Here is a 25,831-nt window from a genome sequence, read left to right on the forward strand (position 1 = left end):
AAACGACAGTGTTACCCCTTGTGTTTTTTTTCATGACGACCAAAGAAAAACAAGTGTTACCCCCTATGTTTTATTTGATAAATATCGACAGTGTTACCCCTTTTGTTTTTTTCATGAAGACCAATAAAAAACCACAGTGTTACCCCTTATGTTTTTTTTCATGACGACCATTAAAAAACAACAGTGTTACCCCTTATGTTTTTTTTCATGACGACCAATAAAAAACAACAGTGTTACCCCTTATGTTTTTTTTCATGACGACCAATAAAAAACAACAGTGTTTTTTTTCATGACGACCAAAGAAAAACAAGTGTTACCCCTTATGTTTATTTCATAAGGGCCGATAGGTTATTAGGTTGTCTGATGTTATATATGACAATAGACAATAGATATGTGCAATAGACATGATAGCATTTCGTTTTAAATGAAAGATAATGTGTTTTCCACAGAAATAGAGCCTCGATCTCCAGTGGGTTAGGCAGAGTGCACTCCACTGCACCACTGAGGCGATGACAATACACAATAATCAATAAAGAGGATATACATGACATTAAAATGTATGTGTGTTTTTCTATTATTTCCCTTGTTTTTTTTCATGACGACCAATAAAAAACAACAGTGTTACCCCTTATGGTTTTTTTTCATGACGACCAATAAAAAACAAGTGTTACCACTTATGTTTTTTTTCATGACGACCAAAAAAAATGAGTGTCACCCCTCATGTTTCATTTGATAAAAACGACAGTGTTACCCCTCATGTTACATTTGATTAAAACGACAGTGTTACCCCTTGTGATTTTTTTCATGACGACCAATAAAAAACAACAGTGTTACCCCTTATGTTTGTTTTCATGACGACCAATAAAAAACAACAGTGTTCCCACCTGCAGGACTTCATTATTCCGTTTCGTCCTCCTCGACCCCTCCGTCCATCAACAGCTGTCTTCTTTCAATCCCCTTTTATCCATATCCAAAGCCGAAACTCATTGCAAACATTTTGTTAATCAGTTTGTCCGAGGAAATACAACACCAGCAACTCTCACGACCAGTGGCGGTTGGTCAATAGGGGGCGCTAGGGCGCCGCCCCTCCGTGAAATATTCACTTGAATATATCTGCCAACTATTAATAAACTATTATCATTACGAAATCAATCAAAAAAACTACATAGCGTTTGTCCTTGATTAATTGTGTGACATGCTTGTCTCTGCTAGCAAACATTTATATGCGTCTGAACGTCAATGATTTGGGCTAGGCTAGTTATTGGTCATTTAGACACACAACGTCTAACTGATCACTGTTTTGATTGTTTGTTTGTTTTGTTTTGTCTTGTTTTTGTTTTATTTATTTTTTATTTATTATGTTTATTTTATTTTATTTTATATATTTTTTCCACAATGTCTTGTTTTTTAAACGATTTATGATGACTAAATGCTCTGTAAGGTGACCTTGGGTGTCTTGAAAGGCGCCTCTAAATTAAATGTATTATTATTATTATTATTATTCGAAATAAAGCCCTCCTCCAAGTCAGGAGCGCCGGCCACGTTGAAGTCAATGTAAGCTCACTAACTTTCTGCTGTCTATCAAGCAGAGACAGCTTTTCATTGGCGCACCAGTTTTCGTCCTCGGGTCGCACCAGTGTGCGCCCCAGGCCAATGGTATCGCTTTTCTTTTTTGTTATCACCATATGACTGGACAATTCAGCGAATCGATCAAATAGGCTACCTCCCTCAGCAGCATTCGCGCACCACAACTACATGTAGAGGGGAGATAGATCGCTAACTAGCAGAGAGTTGTAAGCACTTTTCCACCCTTTACAGTGGAGGAATTGGACTCCCCAAGTAATGTTATACTTAAAAGGAGCAAGTAAATTACATATTAATTTAGTCTTTCGGCCTCCATATAAACAAAATGAAGCAACTGTCCCATATTTCTAACTGCATTTGAAGTAGACATTGTGACTCAAAAAAAATGGACGCTGTAGGACAGTGATCATGATTTTGTCTCAATATCAGAATAACAATGGGTTAAATAGCAATGGCTGGTGGAATGGCCATGAAGTAGGTCTGTATATGCAGTGTAAGCTTGTCCAGGCCCTGCAAGTCAGGATGTAGGCTATGAATCTGAATGAAAAGTAGGTAAACAGGTAGTGGCCATCCCCAAAATGCACCAGAATACAGGAAATCAAATCTATTAAATTCAAAAAAGATGATTGGGGGGGGGGGGGGGGGGAACCTCAAACCCCCTGTCTATTACTTTGCCCCACCAACATGTTTGATCGCCAGCCGCCACTGGACTACTTCATTCGATTTATGCTTATGTACCAGCCAGCTGGTTGTATACAGAATAGAATTTGCAGTTCCGACTTGGTTATGTTTACAACTGGATTTAAATATTTGTAGAAGTTGTCAACCATTGTGGTGAGTGGGAGGGGAGCTTTTTAAGCAGCTAAAGTTCACAATTGTTCATTTTAACAGGATGATTCAGTTGGAGCACTTGAATGTTCAATGATTTACTTATTACATAATATTTGAATAGTTTCCCCCTCAGACTGGCTGTCTCAAATCTCTCAGCTAGGTTGGTCAGGGAGTGAAGACGGGAGAGTTGCTGACATAAACCTCAATGTATTATTATGGGTTGTGTCACTTGTGTGTTTGTTTTACCCTCTCAGCTCAGCCAAGGCCTTATTTCCATAACCTTGTGACAAGAAGACGTCAACTAAATAAATATCACCAAAAGTTATTCTAAGCGTTGCAAGAATATGAAGGGGTTGTTCTAACAAGACTTTCAAGCACACTTTATTCGCATTTTTTGACAATTTATAACCCTGATAGAAAAAGATCAAGGCAGCTTACAAAAACAATTATAACAACAAACTTCTTTATATGTATATATAAAAAACCTAAGCAATCATACAACATAAAGGCAACCTTTGAGGTGCATCAGACAGTATTTACAATAAGACCTAGACACTGGGATGTCTCCGGCTCCTCTGTTGATACAACACCTGAGCTCATTCAGTTTTTAACCACAAGTTAGGAAATCCATACAGTCTTTTTTTTTGTTAAGTGAGCAGGGAAAACATGTGTCCATTTTGTTTTGGTCTTGAGCACCGTACTAGCGTGGTCAACACGAGGGGAAGCTCCACAGGGAGACTCCAGAGACACTACTGGGCTATCCTTCTTCTCGTGCTTTGGTCCAGTACTTTGTGATAGTGATCCAGCTTCTCCTGCAGTTTGTTGCACATCTAAAACAGACGAGAAGGAATCATTAAGAGTGGTACGGCGAAGCTGGATCTGACACCGAGGATTTGTTATACGTTTGTATTTGTTGTGACATTTAGGTCGTTGAGCAGACGCCGTGTTGTGGTCGGTAAAGTGCAAAGAGCAAAGGGCTAAATAAACTTACGCTGGCGTTGATCTGGCTCTCCCCGAGAGCCTGCAGGAGCTGGTCGATCGCTGTGTAAGGCAGCCACACCAACGGAGCAGTGGCTGATAGAGGCATCTGAACGGAAGAGAAATAAAGCATCTAAAATGCTTCTTAAGAGACATTAAAAGCAAACCCCTCAGGAACCCAGGAACCCTCAGGAACCCAGAATGCTCTGAGCTATTCTGCAGAATAAGTTAGGATGCCGCTTAAATATGAGGGCCCTAGTTATGCCTGGGGCTCATTTATAGGGTATGGAGGTAAATGAACAGGGGTAGGGTTAGGGTTGTAATGATCCCTCATTAGGGGACGCACTAATCTGTATGAGCTCAGTTAGGGGAGGTGCTAATCTGTATGAGCTGTTAGGTGACGCACTAATCTGTATGGGCTCAGAGTTAGGGGAGGTGCTAATCTGTATGGGCTCAATTAGGGGACGCACTAATCTGTATGAGCTCAGTTAGGGGACGCACTAATCTGTATGAGCTCAGTTAGGCGACGCACTAATCTGTATGAGCTCAGTTAGGGGACGCACTAATCTGTATGGGCTCAGTTAGGGGACCCTCTAATCTGTATGGGCTCAATTAGGGGAGGTGCTAATCTGTAGGGGCTCAGTTAGGGGAGGTGTTAATCTGTAGGGTCTCAGATTAAATTTGATGACAGGAAATGACGGCTCTAATCAGCGAGCTTTTCACCTTATTTCACTTCATGTTTGTTTTTTCAAACCATCTGGAAACCAGCTGGAGGCAGTGATCTGTAAAGGCATCTCGCCTAAAACAATCCTGGTGGATTACCTCGATGCCAAAGTACTGGTGACCTTTCCCGAGGAGAGCGTCCACGTACTCCAGCACCAGCTCCGCCGCCTCCGCCAGCAGGTCGTACCTCAGGTACATTCGGAGCAAAGAGGCTGCATCCACTCCCTGGGAAAACGATACGGAGAGTCAAAGTCAAAGTCACTGCATCCAGAACAATCGAAAGTACTTTGCTTCTGCCCACCGTCATGCCCACATAAAAAACAAGGGTTGAGGGTAGATAATAAACATGCATCTATAGACATGCATCTGCGCCTATAGTTACAGGCACCGATATAATACATTTACACTATAAGTTAACATTAAACACGGACTTGGAATGAAACAAGCTCCCTCGATTTGTTTTTCTTTACCTTGTAAGCGTTGATCAGCCAATCAGGCAGAGGCAGGCCGTGGACCAGCAGCTTGTTGATGACGTCTCGGTGGTGCTGGGCGCTGGGGGAGGCGTGCCTCTCCAGGTAGGACGCCAGGAGCCGCCAGGCCTCGTCTGTGGCGCTGCGGACCAGAGGGAACGCGGTCAGCCCCGGCAGGCGTCATGCACTAGGGCTTTGACTCCGAACTTCGTTAGTCGGATATAATTCGAATATCAAAAAATAAATCAAAATTCGAACGAATATTAGGCAGTCCTTAATATTCAAACCTGTTATGGGCAGGCTAAGAGGGAGAGACGTCGGAGAACCCCATGCAGTCTATTCATAATATTGTAACGACCACGGAAGAGGCAGTGAATGAAGTATTGATTTGACAGCGGTTTATTAGAAACCTAATAACCCGTTGGAACACGCAAGACCGGTAACCATAGCAACGCCGTTAAACAAACCCCGCGAAGCCCAATCCAGGTCTTACTGAAGGCATTTAATGGTCAAAATATTCTTGATAAATATTCGAATATATTCGAATATTAATAAACAAACGAACTTTGAATATGATTTTTGGGCAAAAGCCAAAGCCCTATCATGTACTGCTGCTCGGTAGCAAAGTATTTCTCCCCATGGTATATAGAAACCAAACTTTCCGACATTACTTGGGTAAAAAAACTGAGCGATGTCGGCAAAGAAAAAAACAATTATCTCCTCGCAATTTTTGAGGAGAGTACTGGTAATCGGTGCCAGTGAGTTAGAGCCGACCCACAGTGAGTCAGCGTGGGTTGGCTGAAGAGAGGAGCATGCCAACCTGGATTCCTTGGTGTTGATGATGGTTGAGAGCTGGTTGGCCGCCAGCCAGCCCCAGGCTTCGTTCTGGCTGTCCTCGCCACCGTACTGCAGCTTGATGCATCTGGACGAAAACAAACAAAAACCGCCCGTTAACGGCCTGACGGTGGACCTTTCTGGACCGATGCTGGGAGGCCTAATGAGCCAAAACCACCAATTACAGCCAGACGAACTGCCCCTGACGTCAATGTGTGGTTCCACACGCAGTCCAGCAAACCAGTCCAGCTCTCCCAAGAATTTCCAGTACATTTGTGTAGCTTTTTCATCCCAGTAACCGTCTCTACGGACTTCATCACAGTGAGTCAAGTTGACAACTTCACACAGGCAAGGAAAAACTTGAACATCCCCAAAGTAAGAGAGTTGAAGATAGACAGGGTGGCCACATTTCAGAACTATAGCGGTCAGCATTCGCCATTATAACAGAGAGTACAGTACAGAGTACAAGCATCACAGAGGTAGGAGAAGCTTACTTGAAGGCCAAGCCCTCAAAGATGGGTGTGAGGGAGAGTTTGAAGGTCTGGCAGAGTGACAGGGCGGAGTCAAACAGGCCAGCTTGGACCAGCAGAGCCACCATCTCCACTGCCGACGCGCTTCCTACACCAGACAAGAGACACACGTTAACCCGTGCGTCACGAGCCAGGTTAACCACATTTCAACTGGAAGGAGGGCGGGCCAATTCTGCCTAAAAATAAAATCTCGAGATTTTTTTCTCACCAAAACCGATTATCGATTTTAAAATCGATTATTTTTCTATTCGACAAATATATATACTAATATTTTTTTTAAGTTTGGATTTTATTTGAAGAATAGCAATGAACAACAAAAGCAAAATAAATAACACACATCTCCCAATCTGCTGCGTGACGCAGTTTAAGATGTTGGAATAAACTTGTACTACCGCTTTTGGTGGCCACAGACTTTAGCCAAACTCTACACTCACTTATTTCAGCGCATGCTGCAATGATGATATTTAACTTATTTTCTTTCAACAGAAAAATAAAAATATTTTTAAACAATCATCCTAGACCATAAATTGGAATTACGATTAAAACCGTATTCATCGACCAGCTCAACTGGAAGGCCTGTATCTAGGCCTTAATCCACACACACACACACAAACACACACACACGTGCGCACACACACACACACACACACGCGCGCACACACACACACACACACGGTACCTGCGATGCCGGCGGACGTCGGGTGGTGCTTTGCCAGTGTGAGGCGGCTGCGGGCCAGGTTGTACTCCTTCTCCAGGTCCTTCAACTCCAGGATGTCCACCTGTCGCTTCACTGGGGGGGGGGGGGGTGATCCAGTCAGAGAACAACGTCCCATTCCATCGTAACCTTTCTCACATGGAGAACCGGCCTACAGGCCTACTTCTAATACAGATTCCATCCTCAAGTGCTGCTGAAAGTTGTTTTTCCGGATTAGAAGAGGAAAGTCATCAATGGATGAACTACGGCAAAGATAAGCACGGAGAGGACCACTCTGAAACATGTGGCATAACATAAGCCCTATACGGCCCCCCCCTCCCATCGCCCTGCCAGCCAAGGAGAGGAAACCGTCACGGGCTTCAAGAGGCAGAGAGACGCGCTTCAAAACACCACATCTAGCAGCTGAGTGAGGAAGACGTCGACTAACCTGGCTCCGCGGCAAACTCCCCGTCGTACGTCCTCTTGGGGGAAGCTCCGGGCCGCTCGCACTGCGGGAGCAAAGACAGAGCGCCGCTGACTAAACACACAGACACAGCTCATCTCCACACCTGTATGTTTAACAATCCTTCGCCGAACGGCGAAGTGAAGAAGCCATGCTAAGCCAGGCTACCCCCCACTATTCAGGGAGCCTGTGGTGAATAATTGTTTTGGTATATACTAGGGTTGCCGCGGTATACGGTATTACCGGTGTTGAGGCCAACACCGAATACTCGGTGTTGCACACCGGCAACCCTTTTTTTTTTTTTTTTTTCAGTAATAAAAAACAAATTCAGTACAAATGAATAATATACTGTATTTTCCGGACTATAAGTCGTGTTTTTTTTGTAGTTTGGCTTGCCCTGCGACTTATATTTCGAAGCGACTTATATGCCAAAATTGTGCGTACATAATCTTCGGCCGCAAGATGGCACCGTCATTCATTAGGCCTACAACTGAACGCTGCAAGCCTACTGCACCACCGAATAAATTATATTCTCGTCGTCATCGTCTTCAATGTCCTCCGGTTCAACCAAAGCTACCCCAGCCCTTAGCTGCAATGTTGTGCAACATAGCTGTCACACATATCACAGCGCATGACTTGGCCGGCGAAAACTGGAGCCCTCCGCTGGACTTGTGAAGGCATCTAAAGCGCAACTTCCACCTTCCGATCGTGCGCTCAGGTTTAGGACCGCGGCGCATACGCGTCCGGTGGAATCCCGGTGTCACTGAATTCGGTATACTCTCAGAACTACGAGTGGGACCGACACACCTGTATTGCTATTGCAATTTTATTCAGTCTCTCCAGACTAAACGTTCTTGTTTAAATGTTTAAAAATAAATGCGACTTATATATGTTTTTTCCTCGTCATGGAGCATTATTTGACTGATGCGACTAATACTCGGGAGCGACGTATAGTCCGGAAAATACGGTAATTATAATTAAGATAATTAAAATGTGTAGAATAGGCCACAGTTCTGCTCTGTGCGGGAGAATTGTCGCGCCGAGAATTGACGTGCTTCCTTACAAGACCGGTAACTAGGGATGGGCATTTGAAGAAATTTCCTTGATCGAGCATCGCTAGAGTTATCGATCAATTATCGATTAATCATTAACTTTTTTCTAGGCTATATTGAAATTCCCGTTGGTAGAAAATGCAGCATGTTTTTATCAATGAAATCTTTATTCCAACAATAATGTATGGGCCAACATTAATACAATACAGTTAACTTGAAGACCTACAACTGTTTAACAGTTTTAAAATAATAAATACAGGCATTATAGGTTATAGGCCTATGCGGTGCTCGTAAAGTCCGAACAATGCGCCTACAGGCGCTCTTAAAGGTTTGGAAACGATTCAACAAGACTAAATCTGTAGCCTATTCCAATTACAATAAGTAGCCAACTTATCGGACAACAATAATCAAACAAAGGCAGTAGGCTAAAAGTGGGCATTAAACGGTATAACTGTTTAAAACGGGGGAAAAAAGGCCGACATATAATGCCTATAGGCTGCAGCCGGCGTGCGGAAAAGGCTCGCAACAAAAAGATGAGCCACCCATTTACCAACAATTGCATGAACTAGTCTATCTAAAAGCATTACCTTATTGAACATATATAAGGCTGAACTTGTTGCTAAAATATCACAGTTTTGGCAAAATGTAACGACTCCAAGAGGCACCAAGCCGAAAGAAAAGCGGAGCGAGAGACAACACATTAAGAAAAAAAAGAGCGACTCACATACGGTGGTGACTGTCCCTACTGTCCATAGCATAACTCCAGCCTACATATTTTTGTTTAGGAATATAAGCATGTTAACATGCTCGCGGGTCAGACGCAAACACAGCCTTGTAACTGTCAGTCCAGCAGCGGAAAACACCCGCTCTGACGGGACCGAAGTTGCGGGGATGCAGAGGTATTGTCGCGCTAACTTTGACAGGAACCTTCTTCCATTCACTTTCCACCAGTCGGCAGGGTGGTATTTCTCCCACATAGTGATATTCAATTAAATGCTTCAAGACTCACAGTATGCAACACAACGTCCTTTTGATCGATAACAATATAAATTGATCGACGTATTTCTTAACGATCGATTATCGAGCATCGATTAATTATGCCCATCCCTACCGGTAACCATAGCAACGCCAGTAAACAAACCCCGCAAAGCCCAATGCCTACGTGAGCTCCCCGCGCTATGGCCATCCGGAGGCGCACAGAGCTTTTCGCCGTGATATTATGATATATAAAATTATATTATACTATTAAATATAGAACGTTATAAGACGCCGAGAATTGGCGCGCTGCCAGCCGCTGTCACCGGGTGTGAGAGGAGAGTTGACGGAGAAGATGGCGGATGACCTATAGTTTCAAAGTTAATACCGTTTATACCGGTTATTCCGGTGTTGACACGAGCGTATTACTCGGTGTGAAAATGTCCACACCGCGGCAACCCTAGTATATACTACTACTAAGACTTTATAATAATAATAATACATTTAATTATTAGCATGATGAGACATTGATATTGGGATATTGCCCAATCTACCCTGAGACGGCGACAGATCAAATCACGCCATCTGAGTAGGTTCACGTGGCCTACCTCGGCCGCGCCGCTGGGCTGGACGATCCAGGCGTACTTGGGTCTGATGAGGCGCAGGCAGTTGAGGGCGGCCAGGTAGCAGTTGACCTGCTTCTGGAGCCCCCGCTGGGTGCGCACCTCCCGGCCCAGGCGCATGCCGTACTCGAACATCACCGTCCCCGCTGACACACACACACACACACACACACACACACACACACACACACACACACACACACACACACACACACACACACACACACACACACACACACACACACACACGATTAGTATGTACTGAGAAAAACGGGGTAGGGATTTGAACCCCGGCGTTGACCCAGACTCCGTGAGTGGAGGCTGGCTGGCGGACTGAGGGGGGGGGAGGGGAGGGGGGGGGGAGTACCTTTCCGGTAGTTGTGACGGTGGATGTGGAAGGCGTACAGCAGCTCGTAGTAGTTGTGGGCCAGGAGGTCCACGGCCCGCGCCCGAGACTCGATGATGCTCACCACCTGGGGAACAGGTCACACTATGATACACCACTCGGTGGTACTGTGAGGAACTAGGGATCGACCGGTATGGATCTTTTTTGAGGGCCGATACCGATTTCTTTTCATCAGCCTTAGCCGATGACCGTTGCGCCGATACTGATTTTCTTGAGCCGATATTTGGGGCTGACACTGCTTTTGCTCCCTCAATTTACATCATAAAAATTACACAATGATGATAGCAAAAGTTACAAGTCTCAATTTAAAAAAGGACATTAAATTGATGGGATGCCGATACACGTAGAAAACGCAAATATCGGCCGGCCGATGTATCGGTCGGTCACTATGAGTAATATAACAAAAGGACATGGTAGCGGCGTTCTGGACTCACTTCATCATGCAGGCCGACGTACGAGAACTGGACCAGGTCCTGGAGCTGGGAACGCTCACAGAGAACCACCACCAGCTGACGGAGACAGTCCAGCCTCCTGAAGGGACACGACCACAACAGAGGACCGCTTAGTACGCACACACACACACACACACACACTAAGGCTGGGACAACGCGTCGACGTAATCGATGACGTCAACGCATAAATGACGTCGACTCGAAAAATGAGCGTCGATTCGAAAAAACTCAAAACAAAGATGGCGTAGTAGCAACGCGAGTGGCTCCTCAGACTTTCATAAGTGCAAGGCGCCACGCACTCGTTCCTCTAGTCTAAAGTATGGGAATTCTTTCATGTAAAAGGAAACTATTCCGTGATACGCCGTCTTTGCAAAATGGAGATGGCTTTCCATTCTAGCACCATGGGCAATGCACCAGCACCTGAAGAGGAGACACCCAGGAGCAGCTGCAGATGACCGAGCACCGTAGAATCCTAAGACTGCATTACTTTGCACTTTTATTTTGGAATTAAAAGGCAATAAACATGTATTGCAATGTTAAGGAATTCATGTTTTTTTCATTCCGATATGTAAATCAACATGTATAAATTTCTATTAGTCAATTAATGGGGAGATAATCGAATCGGACTGGAAAAATGAGCGCTAGATTAATCGTTTAAAAAATAATCGTTTATCCCAGCCCCACACACACACACACACACACACACACACACACACACACACACACACACACACACACACACACACACACACACACACACACACACACACACACACACACACACACACACACACACACACACACACACACTTTACCTGCTGGAGTCAGGGTTCTGTGTGAGCGCTTCGTAGGCCTGGCTGTTGTGGCTCAGATCCAGGTGGTGTTTGAAGATGCGTGTCCGCAGTGCCGCCTGCAGGCCACCAGGGGAATAACATCAGTCACAACAACAATGAAGAGGATGCCTGCCACTTCCTTATTAAACACAAAAAGGAAACATGAAAACCTGAGCTCAAGTAGAGGCCTGAAAGTAGAACGCAATAGACCCAAATGCCTACCTCACTCCTGACGTCAGTGCCAGCCTCCGTTATGGCCAGGGTGGCCATGTGGATAACTAGCTCTGGAAGGCCAACATCCTCCAACAACCGAAGTACCTGACCGAAGAAAACAAAGAGAACCGGTAAAGTGTATCCCCAGGGCCTCTTTTACCCATGTCATTGTGAACAGATCAAAGTGTTATGAATACCGAAATATGATTGGTAACATATCTGACACAATCACGATGAATCATTTTCATATCGAGCTCATGGGCTCAGCCAGCGGCCTAGACCAAGTGTATCTGTGACCTATGACTGTATGTAAACAGTGACTCAATTTCAAATCCAATCATGCGGCCACATCTCGCTCAAGTCGTAACAGGAGCTTGTGGCGTGTCGACGCGGCCCACATAGTTCCTAAGGCCCTGATGAATCTGATACTGAGTGACGGGGAGCGAGGATCGCAATTTCGATTTAAGCTTCAAACGATCACAAAACGAATATAATCGAGTTTAAAAAAAAAAAAAATTCATTGAATGTTTTATAGAAAGTGCAAAACAGCTGGATACATATCCCTACATTATTTTAGATTTGAACATTTTCTATTTCACAATTTTTTTAAGGGGAAATTTCAAAGTTCTCCGTTGGCAAAGGGTTTCTTGGTAGAGACATGCTGAATAAATACACTATGCTTTCAAACTCAATGATAATTGTTTGAACAATCGTGATTTCAATATGGACCAAAATAGTCGTGCTTATGATTGCTTCCCTAATGGAGCAGCCCTACCTTGTTGTAGTACTGTAGTCTGGGGCTGGTGGCGGCCTCTTCCTCGTCGGTGCCCGTCAGTCGCACCAGAAACTCCTCCTTCTCCACCTCACTGGCCGCCTCTTGGAAGCACGCGAGAGCCTGGAGGATGGACCAGCAACAAACTGTGAGTCATCTAGTTCAGCTTTTTAGCAACCTATTTCTTATCCTATTTCACCTTTTTAATTATAAACGCTATTATTAAGTGATTCTATGCTGTGTTCAATCTGCTAAGCAAATTTTACTATTTAAAAAGTTAAAAGTTGAATGCATTATTATTATTGTATCATTATTTTGAACATATTACTATTAGTGGTGGGCATAGATTATTCTTTTTAATCTAGATTAATTTTGGAATTAATCTAGATTAAAATGGCAAACGGCAAAAAATACTTTATTTTACCTTGACAGCGGTCAATTATATTTGGCAACGGTGAATTATCAAATATAGTTCACCGCCGGAAGTTGTGAAGTGCATGCAAGTGAACGGAGCATAAACAAAAACAATTGACAGCTGAACGTTGGGAAGGCCCATGCAAGTGAATGGAGCAGTCTACAGCATTGAGAAGAGCCGTGTAATAATCCATAATAATGTAAGGTTAATTATATTAATTAATTAAGTTAAAAAATAATAGTCTCAAAAAATTAATAATAAAGTCTATAAGTCTCGCATTAACGCAGCCGTTAACTTCGATAACGGCCCACCACTAATTACTATTATTATTTACAGTGTCGACAGCTTTTTCAACACAGCCGGAATGGGCAGCTATCCTATTGGTGTGTGAGTGGTTGTTGCGGTCGTGTTTGCCAACCTTCTGCCCCTCTCCATTGGCCAGGTAACACTGTCCCAGCATGAAGCGACAGGAACCCACATTCGTCTGGCACCATGGTCCAATCAACCTCACGTACTCCTGACGGAGGAAACACCGGAGACGCAGGAGTTAAAAGACCAAGCATGTACACTTTAAGAGCCACTATGCAAATAAAGGATTTATAATAAGTATTTAATTAAAAATGATTACAACTGCTAAAAGCCATTTCTTGTCAACACCCTTGTTGAAGGGTAAGTTAGTTAATATAATAGGATGCATGTATCGGGTGTAGAGGGAGTAAGACCAACCTGTAGCTGGGTATACTGGCAGTTAGCCATCAGACATTCTGGGAACAGGAAGCTAGGGTTACTGGGCCAACTGGGAGATTCTTGTTAAGGATTAACCATCAATCAATTACATGCGTGTCCCAATTGCAGGGCTTAAAGCAAAGAGAAATACTGTGCATGAAATTTAAATGTTTTGGGGGCGATGGGTTTATTATGGAGAATGCTAGTGGACAGCCTTTATTGATAAATACATGGACTGGATCACCACAGCCACCCAATTCAATCCCTCCAGCATAGAGGAAAAGGACAAAATAGCAGAGAGAGTTAATGCGTAGCCTAGAATGTATGGTAAACCCTGCAACCTGTCCAATAACACAATCAGGTGCTGTGCTGGCAGCCTGGTGACTGTAAATGAAGGATACAGGAGCTGGGCCAGCAAGTGGACCACGTTGGAGACCATATGGGGCCAGTGAAGCAAGGCAGTGGTGGGGGCAGCGCTCTGTTGCTGGCCGTAGATCTGGGAGATGATGGTCTTCCTGGCCACCGTCTGGTAGAAGAGCCCCACCACGGTCTGGGGACTCAACACTGCACGGAGGGGGAGAGACGGCGGAGGGAAGCCGAAGAGAGGGGTTGTTTTTATACCGAGGGGAAAAAATAACATTCAACACAAAGTGGAAAAAATTAAGGCTGGAGACTGGGTACTGGGTACCCCCTCGCCCATTCTGCCGGCGATTTGAGTTCGCCCGGCAGAAGGGTCTGGAGCAGAGCAATACATTTCTTTCTGCTTCTGCATTTTTTTTACGCTTTTTCCGGGAGCCAATCACCAAGCTGGCTTTTCCCCCCCGGCGCGATTTTGGCTGCTTTAACACGATGATGACAGGGAAGCGACGGCAAGCAGCCAATTGCGTACAGTCAGTTGAACTAGGCCCGTTGATCACGCCTCTTGTGCCGGAGAGAATGACAGCAGCTTCCCCCAGACCAACGTGCAATCTACGACTGAGCTTGGTCTGGCAATAGCCAGGCTAGGAAAACACAGGACTTTCGAGAAACAATGTTCACTGACCTGATCTGTTGCTGCTCAGAGTGGGGGTGTCGGACAGTTCCAGAACAGAGAGATGCTGCAGGTTTGCGTCGCTGGCAGGAAGGACACAGAAGGGCAAAGGTCACACATCCACACCTCTGCATCCGATATTGAGCGTGTCGAAACTGGATCTTGAGATCCAGCGATGAATGTATGCAGCTTTTCATTCTGACCAACCGATTAGTGAAAATAGAGCAGATTCAGCCAAGCAACTGTACATAACGGGGACGAATTTTGTGCAAATAAAATGTATGAAAATTATTCATAAATATTTGGTTGGAAGCGATCAAGCCAGGGCTTATAGGCATGTCCTTTTTAAGTGTTCTTATTGGCTTCAAGACACCTTTCCTCGTCGAGTGTGCCAGACGAATGAATCGCAGCCAGTTAGTTTGCAACGTTGCTGCATTGTGTGGGGGAACATTTCAGGACTCAAATCACGCTGAACCGTGTGGAGGCCTCGGTGTGGGCGTCTCGATCGAGGACAGGGGTGTGGACGTCTATGCACGTGTGAGCGGGGCTGGGTGCGGGTCCTACATGATGTCCAGGGGGACGGAGGAGGCCAGGCTCTGGCTGGTGTGCTTGAGCAGGTGGTAGGAGGACAGCAGGTGTGAGCTGCGGGGGATCAGGTCCTGCTGCAGCTGGAGTAACTGAGACCCGCCCCTCAGGAAGACCTGGGACACACACGAAGGAAAATATACATCAGGGGGTTCAACATTAGCCGCCTGAATCTTGACCAATAATGAATGAATGAATGAATGAATGAATGAATGAATGAATGTATATATATATTAAAATAAATACTAGGGATGCCCCGATATGAAAATTATTGTCCGAAACCGAATACCGAATGTGGCTTTTGCAGTTTTTCATTCATTTTGCTTTCATTTTTCACCATTGCATAAATCAAACAATTAAATGTCCTTTATAAACCTTTGCTTGCTTTAATATTAAAAAAAAATCAATTACAAATTAGATACAAAATATTAATTTAATACTGAACGTTTTCTAACATTCCAGCAGACCTTATAGCAAGAATTTAAGAACAATGTACATTTAAGTGAATGCTTATTATTATTTATTTATTTTTTTAAATAAAAAATGTTCGGTGTATTATTTTCTGCCTTTTTATTCCTTCGGCCGAAACCGAACATTATGTTTTGGGCCATTTTCAGTGGCCGAATATTCGGTGCATCCCTAATAAATACATCAAATAATTCCTCATTATTTATGTGAAAATGAAGGGCATGCCTCATTAAATTAACCAAGTTAACCATCATAGGTTTTTCTATTCAGACATTAAAACATTATTTGTAAACTTCACATTACTCTGCCTACCTTTAAATCAGTGAGGTAATCAGTTACAACGTGTCAGTCAGTGTGTGCATGTGTGTGTGTATATATATATATATATATATATTTCAATGTTGGTTAGTTCCCATGACCGCATGCATGTAGAGCTCACGTTGTCGCCCAGGCGCAGGTAGAGCTTCTGCAGGATGAGCAGGTCTCTGCAGAACAGAGCCCTGGTCATGGCCATCTGACACACGGCCTGGCACGCCACCATGACGGCCACGCTGCCGCTGTACAGCTGGGACAGGCCCAGGCGCACCGGGAGACTCTGACCTGGACACACATTCACAGCCCTCAGACGTCATAGCATAGGTTTTGTTTGTAGAGCAGGAAACGTAGGACTCGAATACATTCAAATCATTTCGTTTTTTCATATTATTTGGTTACCATTTTTGCATACCAAATTATCTTCATGTTGATAATGTCCCAGTTATAAACTAGAGCAAGCAAGTGTACGATTCCTTTCTACACACTTTGGTACTACACGCTGTGCCATTTCATTCAGGTAACGATAATTTACCAAACTCTAAAGGTTGCAACGATCTTTATACAAAAGCAGCTCTATACAACGGTAAAAGGCAGTGAAGGGTTCCACAATATGGAGCCAAAATGCATTGATATGCTCTGAAGCGGTATATGAAGGTATTACAGGCTAGGTGTTGTGTTCGGAGAGGACGAAGGACGTGTCAATAGTTTATGCAATTTTTAGCATTAGAAGCAGGGGAACAAGTACCAGTGTTTCCCCCAGCACTGTATGGTTAAGGCCTGTTGTTAAGGCCGCCTTAACAACAGTAGGGCCTGGCCATGACTACCAATGTTTTGAAAATAAATATATATATTTATAATTTTTTGTATTTTTTAATATTCTTTAAAATAGTATGTTTTAACAAAGTACAAAACTCTCGTAGGGGAAAGAAAACATACTACCATCAGGTACGAAAAATAAAAGATAAAAAATGCATTGGTAATTGTTCACAACAATAGTCGTGCCGTAAAGGTTTTTGGCACGACGATTGGCTCCTGGACCACCTTGACCAAGACATTTCCTGGGGGAAACCCAGAGAACCATCCTTGCTCGTCACTGTGGAGCCGCATGCGCAGGGCGAGACAGAGACAAGGTTCCCAGTGTCCCTAGTGGCGACCGCCTTGGTGCTCCTACCTGGTGCCAGGGTCCCCTCTGTCGCGAGCTCTGCGTCCGACTCCAGGTCCATCTCTCGGAGGAGGACCATCATGGCCGCCACGGGGTTTCTGACGTCCTGGAGCTTGTCCTGGATGTCCTCGATGACGTTGTCGCTGCGGGGACGACGGTCAACACAGAACACATCGTTAGCTTTACAATGGAGAACCGAAGCGCCTGAACGTGCTTGCACAGAAATGCTTTCAGGATTTGTTTGTCGTTTTTCACGCAGAGGCAGTCTAACAGTGTGAACGCCTTTTGAATTGAATCGCAATACGCTGAGGACAGGCATGTCACGTCAACAAGTTGTCCAGGTAATCATAGCAGCCAACAAGAAGTTATGCATGCAGTTATGCATGCAATAGCATTAGGTTTAATCTAGAGACGCTTATCATCTAATGCTAACCAAATTGTGCGACAACCAGAGTGGGGTTGGGTTCTCCATCGAGATCTCATTAAAACATGACTTCTTGAAACATCTTTTCACAGTCAACTTCCAAGAACCACCGCAAACTGTCAGAGGATGAGTCACTACGCACAGACCCCTCATTGGCCGGCCTGCTCTTACAAATCATCTGGATGTCAGTGTCCTGACCAGTGATTGTCCGACATGTTCTTATAGATCATGATGACGTCAGTGTACTGACCAGTGATTGTCCGACATGTTCTTATAGATCATGATGACGTCAGTGTACTGACCAGTGATTGGCCAGCATGTTCTTATAGATCATGATGACGTCAGTGTACTGACCAGGGATTGTCCGGCATGTTCTTATAGATCATGATGACGTCAGTGTACTGACCAGGGATTGTCCGACATGTTCTTATAGATCATGATGACGTCAGTGTACTGACCAGTGATTGTCCGACATGTTCTTATAGATCATGATGACGTCAGTGTACTGACCAGTGATTGTCCGGCATGTTCTTATAGATCATGATGACGTCAGTGTACTGACCAGGGATTGGCCATTATGTTCTTATAGATCATGATGACGTCAGTGTACTGACCAGTGATTGTCCGGCATGTTCTTATAGATCATGATGACGTCAGTGTACTGACCAGGGATTGGCCAGCATGTTCTTATAGATCGTGATGACGTCAGTGTACTGACCTGTCATTGGCCAGCATGTTCTCCAGGACGAGCTCCGCAGCCCGCTCTGGTGACTGCAGTTGATCCAGAGCCTTCTCCATCTCGTACGCCATGTCGCCCGACACAGAGTCGCTCACCAGGCGCAGACATTGGACCAGCTGGAGCACGTCCCGCCCCACCTCTGGGTCTGGGCGGGGAGCCAGCACCACATACGCATTAAAAGGCATACAACACTGTGTGTGTGTGTGTGTGTGTGTGTGTACAACGTTTTTTTTTATAATTAGTTTCAGAGTGGGGGTGATGCCATGCGTTTTATGCATGTCTATGTTAAATCTTTGTGCATGTGTCGCCGATGGTCTCCGTGTGCCCTATCCAAATTCCTCTCGTGAGAGAGACAATTAAATACTTACTTACTCATTCATCATGATTCAGACTCACGGGACATATTCCACCAACAAAAGTACGACTACAAACATGGTTACCGTCCGTTATGGCCGTCTCCTCTTCCGAGAACACGTACTCGTCACAGCTCAGGTAGAGGTGATCCACGGCAAAACAGGGCAGAAGGTAGGACACGAAACCCTGCAACGCAAGTCAGCGGCACTGTCACACCAAAATTGTAGCGCCTACGTAATACGCGTTCGAAACATTAAGTCATCGTACGACGCGATTGTCCGTTGCCAGGCAGGTTTCAAAAAACATTCTCGCTCAAGTTGCCAAAGATGAAATACCATTATCCAGATAACACTTGTTTTTACTTTATATTTGTATTGTATTGAATTTAGCTAGTAAACTGAGTGTTTAAAGTGTATCATAGTCTAGCTAGCTTGTGTTAATACACTCAGTATACTAGCTAAATGCGATTAAACAATTGAATACAATACAAATATAAAGTTAGCAACGCTAATAAATGTAATTTGGAAAATAAGTGTCATCTGTTTAATCTTATTTCGTCTTGTGACGCTCAATGAATGAGCGCGAATGTTCATGTACCTTCCTACGTCATATGTTCCTACGTTTTCTCGAGCCGACATTCGGAGCAGATACGGCTTTAACTCCCTCGATTTACATCATAAAAATGACACAATGATGATAACAAATGTTCCAAGTCTCAATTTAAAAAAGGGAACATTTATTTATATTATTACGATACACGTAAAAAAAACGGCCGGACGATATATCTGCCGATCACTAGAGCACAGCCAAACAGTCCCAATTAAAACAGACGTACGTGCGTGCGAGCGAGCGAGCGAGTGAGTGAGTGAGTGTACCTTCTTCAGCAGGCAGACCATGGAGGTGTGCGGGCTGACCGTGAGGCCCAGGGGTAGGGCCAGGGCCTCCTGGTACTGGAGGCAGCAGGCGTAAAACTTGGACCAGAACTCCACCTGCAGCTGCCGGTACTCCTCCTGGCAGAACTCAAACTCTGTCACGCTGCTCTGAAGCTGGGAGGGGGGGAAGGGGGGGGGGTGTGTGAGCTGCAGTTTTCATACCTTCTGCTTTTTCCTAGTTGATCGATTTATATTTGACAGGTACAAGAGTTGTGCACTAAAGTTACCTCATTCTCCACTGCCAGCGTGACCTCCCTCTTCAGTGCTTCCCAGGAGAGGTCCACGCTCCTCTCTGATCCTCTCCTGTAGATCTGAGACACACACATATAGCCTGAATCAAGAGCAGTAGAGAGAGCGTTCTGGGCTTTACGCAGAAATCGATGATATAAACGCAATAAAACATGGATGTACGGTAAATGTGCACTGTTGGATTTTAGCAGGAAAAGACACGAGACTTGCTCCCTCGCTGTTCCGCAGACTGGATTAGGAAAGGATGTATTCATTAGCTTGCTCCGTTGGTGACATGATGCAAGTGTGAATAGGGAAAGGTTATATCCGTCAAGGAATGGCTTTGAATCAACCTCTTATGACAAAAGACAGGTCTGTCTTAAGACCCAACGGGATACTGGTAGAACCAGGCCAACAGATGAAGCTCACCTGCAGAGCTTTGGTTATGGCTGAGGCTGTGAAGCGTAGAGGAGAGAAGAGGACATCCAGGTAGGTCTCCTGAGGAAAAATAAAATACATAAGTCTGGGAAATCTCAAAAAAAAATATTTTTAGACTATAGGAACTCGAATCAAGCATTAAAACAAAATAAAAGTGCTCCCCAACAAAATTATGCATGAATGAATTTTTTGGTTAACTTTATTGTAAGTTTTACTTATTTATATAGCAGTCATTTTACCTAATATCAAATAGACGCATTATAACTCAAAACCTAAACATCGGGGCACCCAAGAAATGTCCTGTGTTACATTTGTCTGTCCGACATCATCTGCCTGACATATTGTTTAGTGTTCTTGTCGTCTAGAAGTTATTTTATGCAATCATCGTATATGCTAAGCGTGGTGGGGAGCCGTCTTACCCGGGGGTCCTGGTCGGCACCGATCTGGACTTCTTCCTCTGGGGGGGGCTGGACAAAGACCTTGTTCCACTGGCCCGCTGTGTTACTGGCAAGAAGAAAGCATGCGACCATTAGAGACGATGAGAAAAGACAATGAGAGCCAAGCCCACTTCCATGACACAACATTTTTGAATCAATTGCAGGTGAGGCAAACGAGGAGCATCATTATTGGCACTTTGTTTTGGAATAAGTGGATCATATGACAGGAAATAGGCCGCCACGGTGAACAGGTATGACCCTAGGACAAGGCTACTTACTGCTCGTAGTCGATGTATTTGACTATGGTGTTGTTGGATTCATCCACCCAGACTCCCCAGATATCCGTCGATGTGAGTGCAAAGTCCACCAGGGTCTCCTGTACAGAGAGAGAAGCGTCAGGGGTTTAGTGGTTGCTGTGAAATACAGGACGGATTGAAATACAGCAAGGCAGAGAGAAAGTCCCAGCAATGAAACCCTTATTAACGTATGCATTAACAGCCAGGTACAATAACGACTATGGATCAGTGATTGCTGATCGCCGATCAGTAAAGAACATGTATCGTAGAGAAATACTACAGACTGGATTTTGGCTTCTGTTAAATCCATGTCCAGAATTGAGATGAAATCCATATTTTACTGCTCCTATTAAGAGGCTGATGCTAAATGTGTTGTCTCGATGCGCGTGTATTTAATTAAATGTCCCCGCCCAAACAGAGACACAGCGTTCACACTATCATGAAGAGACCTGCGTGGAGAAGAGCGAGGAGACGTGGTCCATGCTGTAGCGGTTGTTGTCGGTGGCGACCAGCTGGAGCACGGTGAACTGCCCGCTCTGAGGGGCGGCCAGGTACACGGCCAGACACAGGCCTGTGGTGGAGGAGAAGGACGTCCGCAGGCGGGGGCCCGGGCCAGCCGCCCGCCGCCCGCCTTTACATGCCGGGATGTACTCCAGCATGTCGGTCTCCATCAGGCAGGACTGCTCCTGTGAGCCGAGGCAGGGCAGAGGTTAGTACGGCTGCTCGATTATGAAAAATGTATAGATATCGTAATCACGATTATTTCGGTCAATGTTGAAATCCCGATTGTTCAAACGATTATTTTTGAGTTTGAAAACATTGATGTATTTATTCAGCGTAAAATACATCTTTATTTGCGCACAGATTTTGCCCTACCGCTCAGCTTTCCCCGTGTTGAAACTTTCGGCGGCCGCTGAAGTTTCAACACAGGGAAAGCTGAGCGGTAGGGCAAAATCTGTGCACGTTCACGTGGGCGGCGGCAACCGCTTCCTGGTCAACAGCCGCTTTTGTAACCGCCTCCCCTCTGGCGCCCTTCCCTCGTCGAAATGAACGGAGGCGGCGCGTTGTCGCGCAGCGGTGTGAGACCGGCTTAATGGTCAAAAAGAAAATGTTCAATTCTACAATAATGTACAGATATGTATCCAGCTGTTCTGCGCTTTCTATAAAAGATTTAATGAATAAAATAATATTTTCAAACCAATTTCAAACCAATTTCAAACCAATTTCAAAGTTTTGTGATCGTTTGGCGTCGATCTCGATCAAAACTCGATTAATCGCCCAGCCCTAGGGGTAAACCACGTCCGACCGCGGGCCCGAGAAAGGGAGGGGGGGGGGGGGGGGGAAGGGAGACGGACTTACCTTCAGGGACCACATGCGGAGCTTATGATCCTGGCAGAGGGCAAAGAGGAAGGAGTCGTCCTCCAGCTCCCGGACGGCCAGGCAGAGGGCCAGCTCGCCGGGGACCTGCTCCCCGCGGATGGCTGTGGGCATCCAGCCGGCCAGCCGCTGCATCACCGTGCTCCTCTTCAGCTCCACCACCGTCATGTCCCCTGCAACCAGGACACACACACACACACACACACACACACACACACATCAGGAGGCTGGGAATCGACCCTCATCGAACCACCGGCACCCTGGTGCAGCCGTGGCCTCCTGGTTAAGGAGTCGGAGGAGTAGTTGCGCAGCGCTCTCCTACGTCCTCATCCATGGATGAGTTGTTCTACAGCAAAGGCACCTGAGCCCCCCCCCCCCCCCCCCCCCCCCCCCCCCCACCTGCTCGCCGCCTGCTGCGAGTGCCGGACCATACGTTCCGACACGAGCACCCCAAGGCCACTAGTGGGCCAAGAGGGAAGAAGGGATGATGATGACCCTTCCCGCTACGACTCTGACAGACGCTGTCAAATCCACACGGGGACATCTAGTCGCTTCCAAAAGGCCACGGTGACGGGCTGCGTCCGGGTGCCCAGACCTCACCCTGCGTGTCGCACGGAGGCAGGGTGACGACCAGTATCCCTCCGGCCGGGGAGGTCAGAGCGTAGTGGGCCTCGCCCTGCCGGTTCAGCCAGGCGGTGGAGGCGCAGGGAGCGCCGGTCTGGCCTGCGGGCGTGGGGATGACGGCGCTGTGTGCTGGGTCCTGCAGGCTCAGCTTGCCCACGTCTGTGAAGACTGACTGCATCTGCAGCTCCGTCACCAACTCCTGCACGGGGGGGGGGGGGGACAGAAGAACTATTTACATTTCCTCCATGTCGTTATACAGACATGTGATAGTAGTCTTAACCATAGACCCCAGGACACCACCGAATTTACTTTCAGATGGACTGACCCTTTTTATCCCTAACCCTGCTTTCTGGGTAGGATGGCGGAACACACACACACACACACACACACACACACACACACACACACACACACACACACACACACACACACACACACACACACACACACACACACACACACACACTCTCTGAAAAGTGCCTTATTATGCCATAATAACAGGGGCATAAATATAGTTTTAAAATGTCCATCACAATTATGTCTTGGACAACATACAGCCCAACAAAATGTAGTTGTCTTGAGAGACCCTCCCGGTCTGTTCCCATCATGCGATGGGTTGCGGGGCCACTCACGCTGCGGTACATGCGGGAGGGATGGGGCAGCACCAGGCGATGAACACTCTGGTTGGTGACGATGAGGATGAACACATTGTTGAGGGTTTCTTGGATGGTCACGCCCCCAGGCAGAACTGAGCAGTGGACAAGCTTGAGGCGGACGGCACTGTTCAGCAGGTTGGTGTCCAGGGACTGCTCCACCAGCTGCACTGTGTCTCCGGATGCAGACCTGTATTGCAAAAGACCCCGGTGAGCATAGGAGTCCGCACAGCTCCTGATCAGAACTCCATGCCTCACAAGACCCATGCCTCTCAGTCTCATAAAAAATACAGGCCAAGCACTGCGTTTAATGGAGTTGTATCTCTTAAAATATAATAGCTGAAGAACTGGTCATTGTGGAGCTGCATCTAAAGCAATAGTCTGCATTTCCAAGTAAGACTTAAAACGTACTATTTAAACTTTTTCAATGCTCCTGGCATGGGGGTAAAACGACATCATGGCCCACAACTACACATTTCTAATATACCTGGTACTACAAACTTCATTTTCAAAATCAAACCCCAAGCAAGGGTTACAACAGTATGCCATCTAGAGCGAAATCCTTTTCTGATTGCAGACAAAACCTGTAAAGCGTTTGAAGCTAGGACCAGAGTCGGACAGTAGCCGAAGCGAGGTCAATACTTACCAGTGTATAAACCTGTTGCTTGTGATTGACAGCAGCTTTCCATTCTCCTCATAGTGAAAACCTCCGGCGCAGTCTGGATATTTGATACCGCCAGGGAGTGCACTCACACCTAAAGAAATCAAAACTCTCTTTTACAATACTGGATCCGACTTCACTGTGCACGTTAAAGATATATAGCAAAACCAATGTTGGCTGGTAAGAATGTTATAGTATACGGTTACATATACACTTTCCCGCTCGATTATTCAAAGAACACATACAGCTTATCAGCAAATAGCTACTCTATGATACGGCTACCGAAGATGAAACACACATGCATTAATGTAACGTTACATTGTTGTACATCATGACACCAGAGGCCCCGTTGTATTGCTACCAGCTAGCGAGTTAGCAATGTCATGTGTGCTAGCATGTGTTTCCACCTTCTTGTTTGTCTGATACCTAATATCCTTTAGATCCAGAGGAGAGAATACACAGCAACGTTTATCTAAAATTCTTACCAAGGTTTACAGTTATTTCTCGAAACCTATGCAGCGCTTCTCTTTCAAATCCACATATTTCTATGAAACTCCGCTCCAACAACGCCGCCATTTTCGCCGCATTGAGTTGTGGGACGGACTGACGTGAAGTGGCCGCGTTCAGATGGTTCAAACATTTAAAGCTGCAGGCTCTCTTTTCTACCGCAACCATGCTGTACGCGCACATGTCCCATCTGCCAAGGCCATACTCTTTATACAGATTCATTCACACTAAAACAGCTATATGTGGGTCTATATTATCTTTAGGTCTTAAAGGGTGAGCAAAAACACAGATTACCTTGAAATAAAGACAACAATTTTGTGGAGCTTTATGCCCGGCTAGCTCAGTCGGTAGAGCATGAGACTCTTAATCTCAGGGTCGTGGGTTCGAGCCCCACGTTGGGCGACATACTTTTCGATCCCCGACCAGAGCACTTTTACTCACAACCTAAACTCTTAACAGGTTTGAAAAAAATCACTTAATTGTTGATACATATAGGAAAGTTCCTTTTCGTAAATGCCATCCAGAAAAATACTACACAACATAAATTGTGTAGTTTAATGCGTACATATTGTATAAATTAGATGTTACCAATGATGTAATAAACATTGCATTGGTAACAATCACGAGTCACACCTATACACACTATTTTTACGTTCATTTTTTAAATATAATGTATATTTGCATTTTACATGTTCGCTACTTCGCTTTCGAAAAAACACAAAATTCATTACTACAATCTATAATTACATTGAATGGAATAAGTATTGAAAGCATTGCTAAATGTAGTTTAAGTCGGACTGACTGATGAGCTTGAATGCTTGCATAGAAACTAAAGCTGTTGGCAAGACAGCCTATATCCTAGGTGTATATATCCTAGGTGGCGCCTCCCTCTTGTGTTTGGTTACACGAGATAACGTGGAGTGAAGAAGCGCGTGCTCTTTCGCTCGGCTAGAATAAACAGCAGTATACGATCGAAGTCTCCCTTTTTAATATGAGTTATTTAGTTACTGATTTGTTGTAGGCAGGA

General features: G+C 45.3%; 1 protein-coding gene and 1 non-coding gene across 2 annotated transcripts; one reads left to right on the forward strand and one right to left on the reverse strand.

The window, feature by feature from the left end:
- Nucleotides 1-2,768: 2,768 nt before the first annotated feature.
- nup160 (nucleoporin 160) lies at nucleotides 2,769-24,912 on the reverse strand. The gene is made up of 34 exons (XM_030367015.1): nucleotides 24,783-24,912; nucleotides 24,283-24,391; nucleotides 23,616-23,826; nucleotides 22,960-23,182; nucleotides 22,342-22,532; nucleotides 21,432-21,668; nucleotides 20,965-21,062; nucleotides 20,669-20,753; nucleotides 20,241-20,309; nucleotides 19,811-19,894; nucleotides 19,527-19,697; nucleotides 18,738-18,837; nucleotides 18,277-18,442; nucleotides 17,144-17,277; nucleotides 16,097-16,257; nucleotides 15,169-15,305; nucleotides 14,617-14,687; nucleotides 13,976-14,138; nucleotides 13,575-13,644; nucleotides 13,267-13,365; nucleotides 12,437-12,556; nucleotides 11,671-11,766; nucleotides 11,431-11,525; nucleotides 10,598-10,694; nucleotides 10,125-10,230; nucleotides 9,743-9,903; nucleotides 7,093-7,153; nucleotides 6,630-6,740; nucleotides 5,915-6,038; nucleotides 5,407-5,508; nucleotides 4,587-4,728; nucleotides 4,216-4,341; nucleotides 3,407-3,502; nucleotides 2,769-3,245 (listed from the first exon to the last, which is right to left on the reverse strand). Exons 1-34 carry the CDS (start codon nucleotides 24,871-24,873, stop codon nucleotides 3,165-3,167), a joined length of 4,188 nt encoding a protein of 1,395 aa, XP_030222875.1. The 5' UTR covers nucleotides 24,874-24,912; the 3' UTR covers nucleotides 2,769-3,164.
- Nucleotides 24,913-25,133: 221 nt separating this feature from the next.
- Nucleotides 25,134-25,206, forward strand: trnak-cuu (transfer RNA lysine (anticodon CUU)). The gene has a single exon. It is a non-coding gene; the product is annotated as a tRNA-Lys (tRNA).
- Nucleotides 25,207-25,831: the final 625 nt, after the last annotated feature.

This window comes from Gadus morhua, chromosome 9 (genome assembly GCF_902167405.1).
Source record: "Gadus morhua chromosome 9, gadMor3.0, whole genome shotgun sequence".
Lineage (NCBI taxonomy): Eukaryota > Metazoa > Chordata > Actinopteri > Gadiformes > Gadidae > Gadus > Gadus morhua.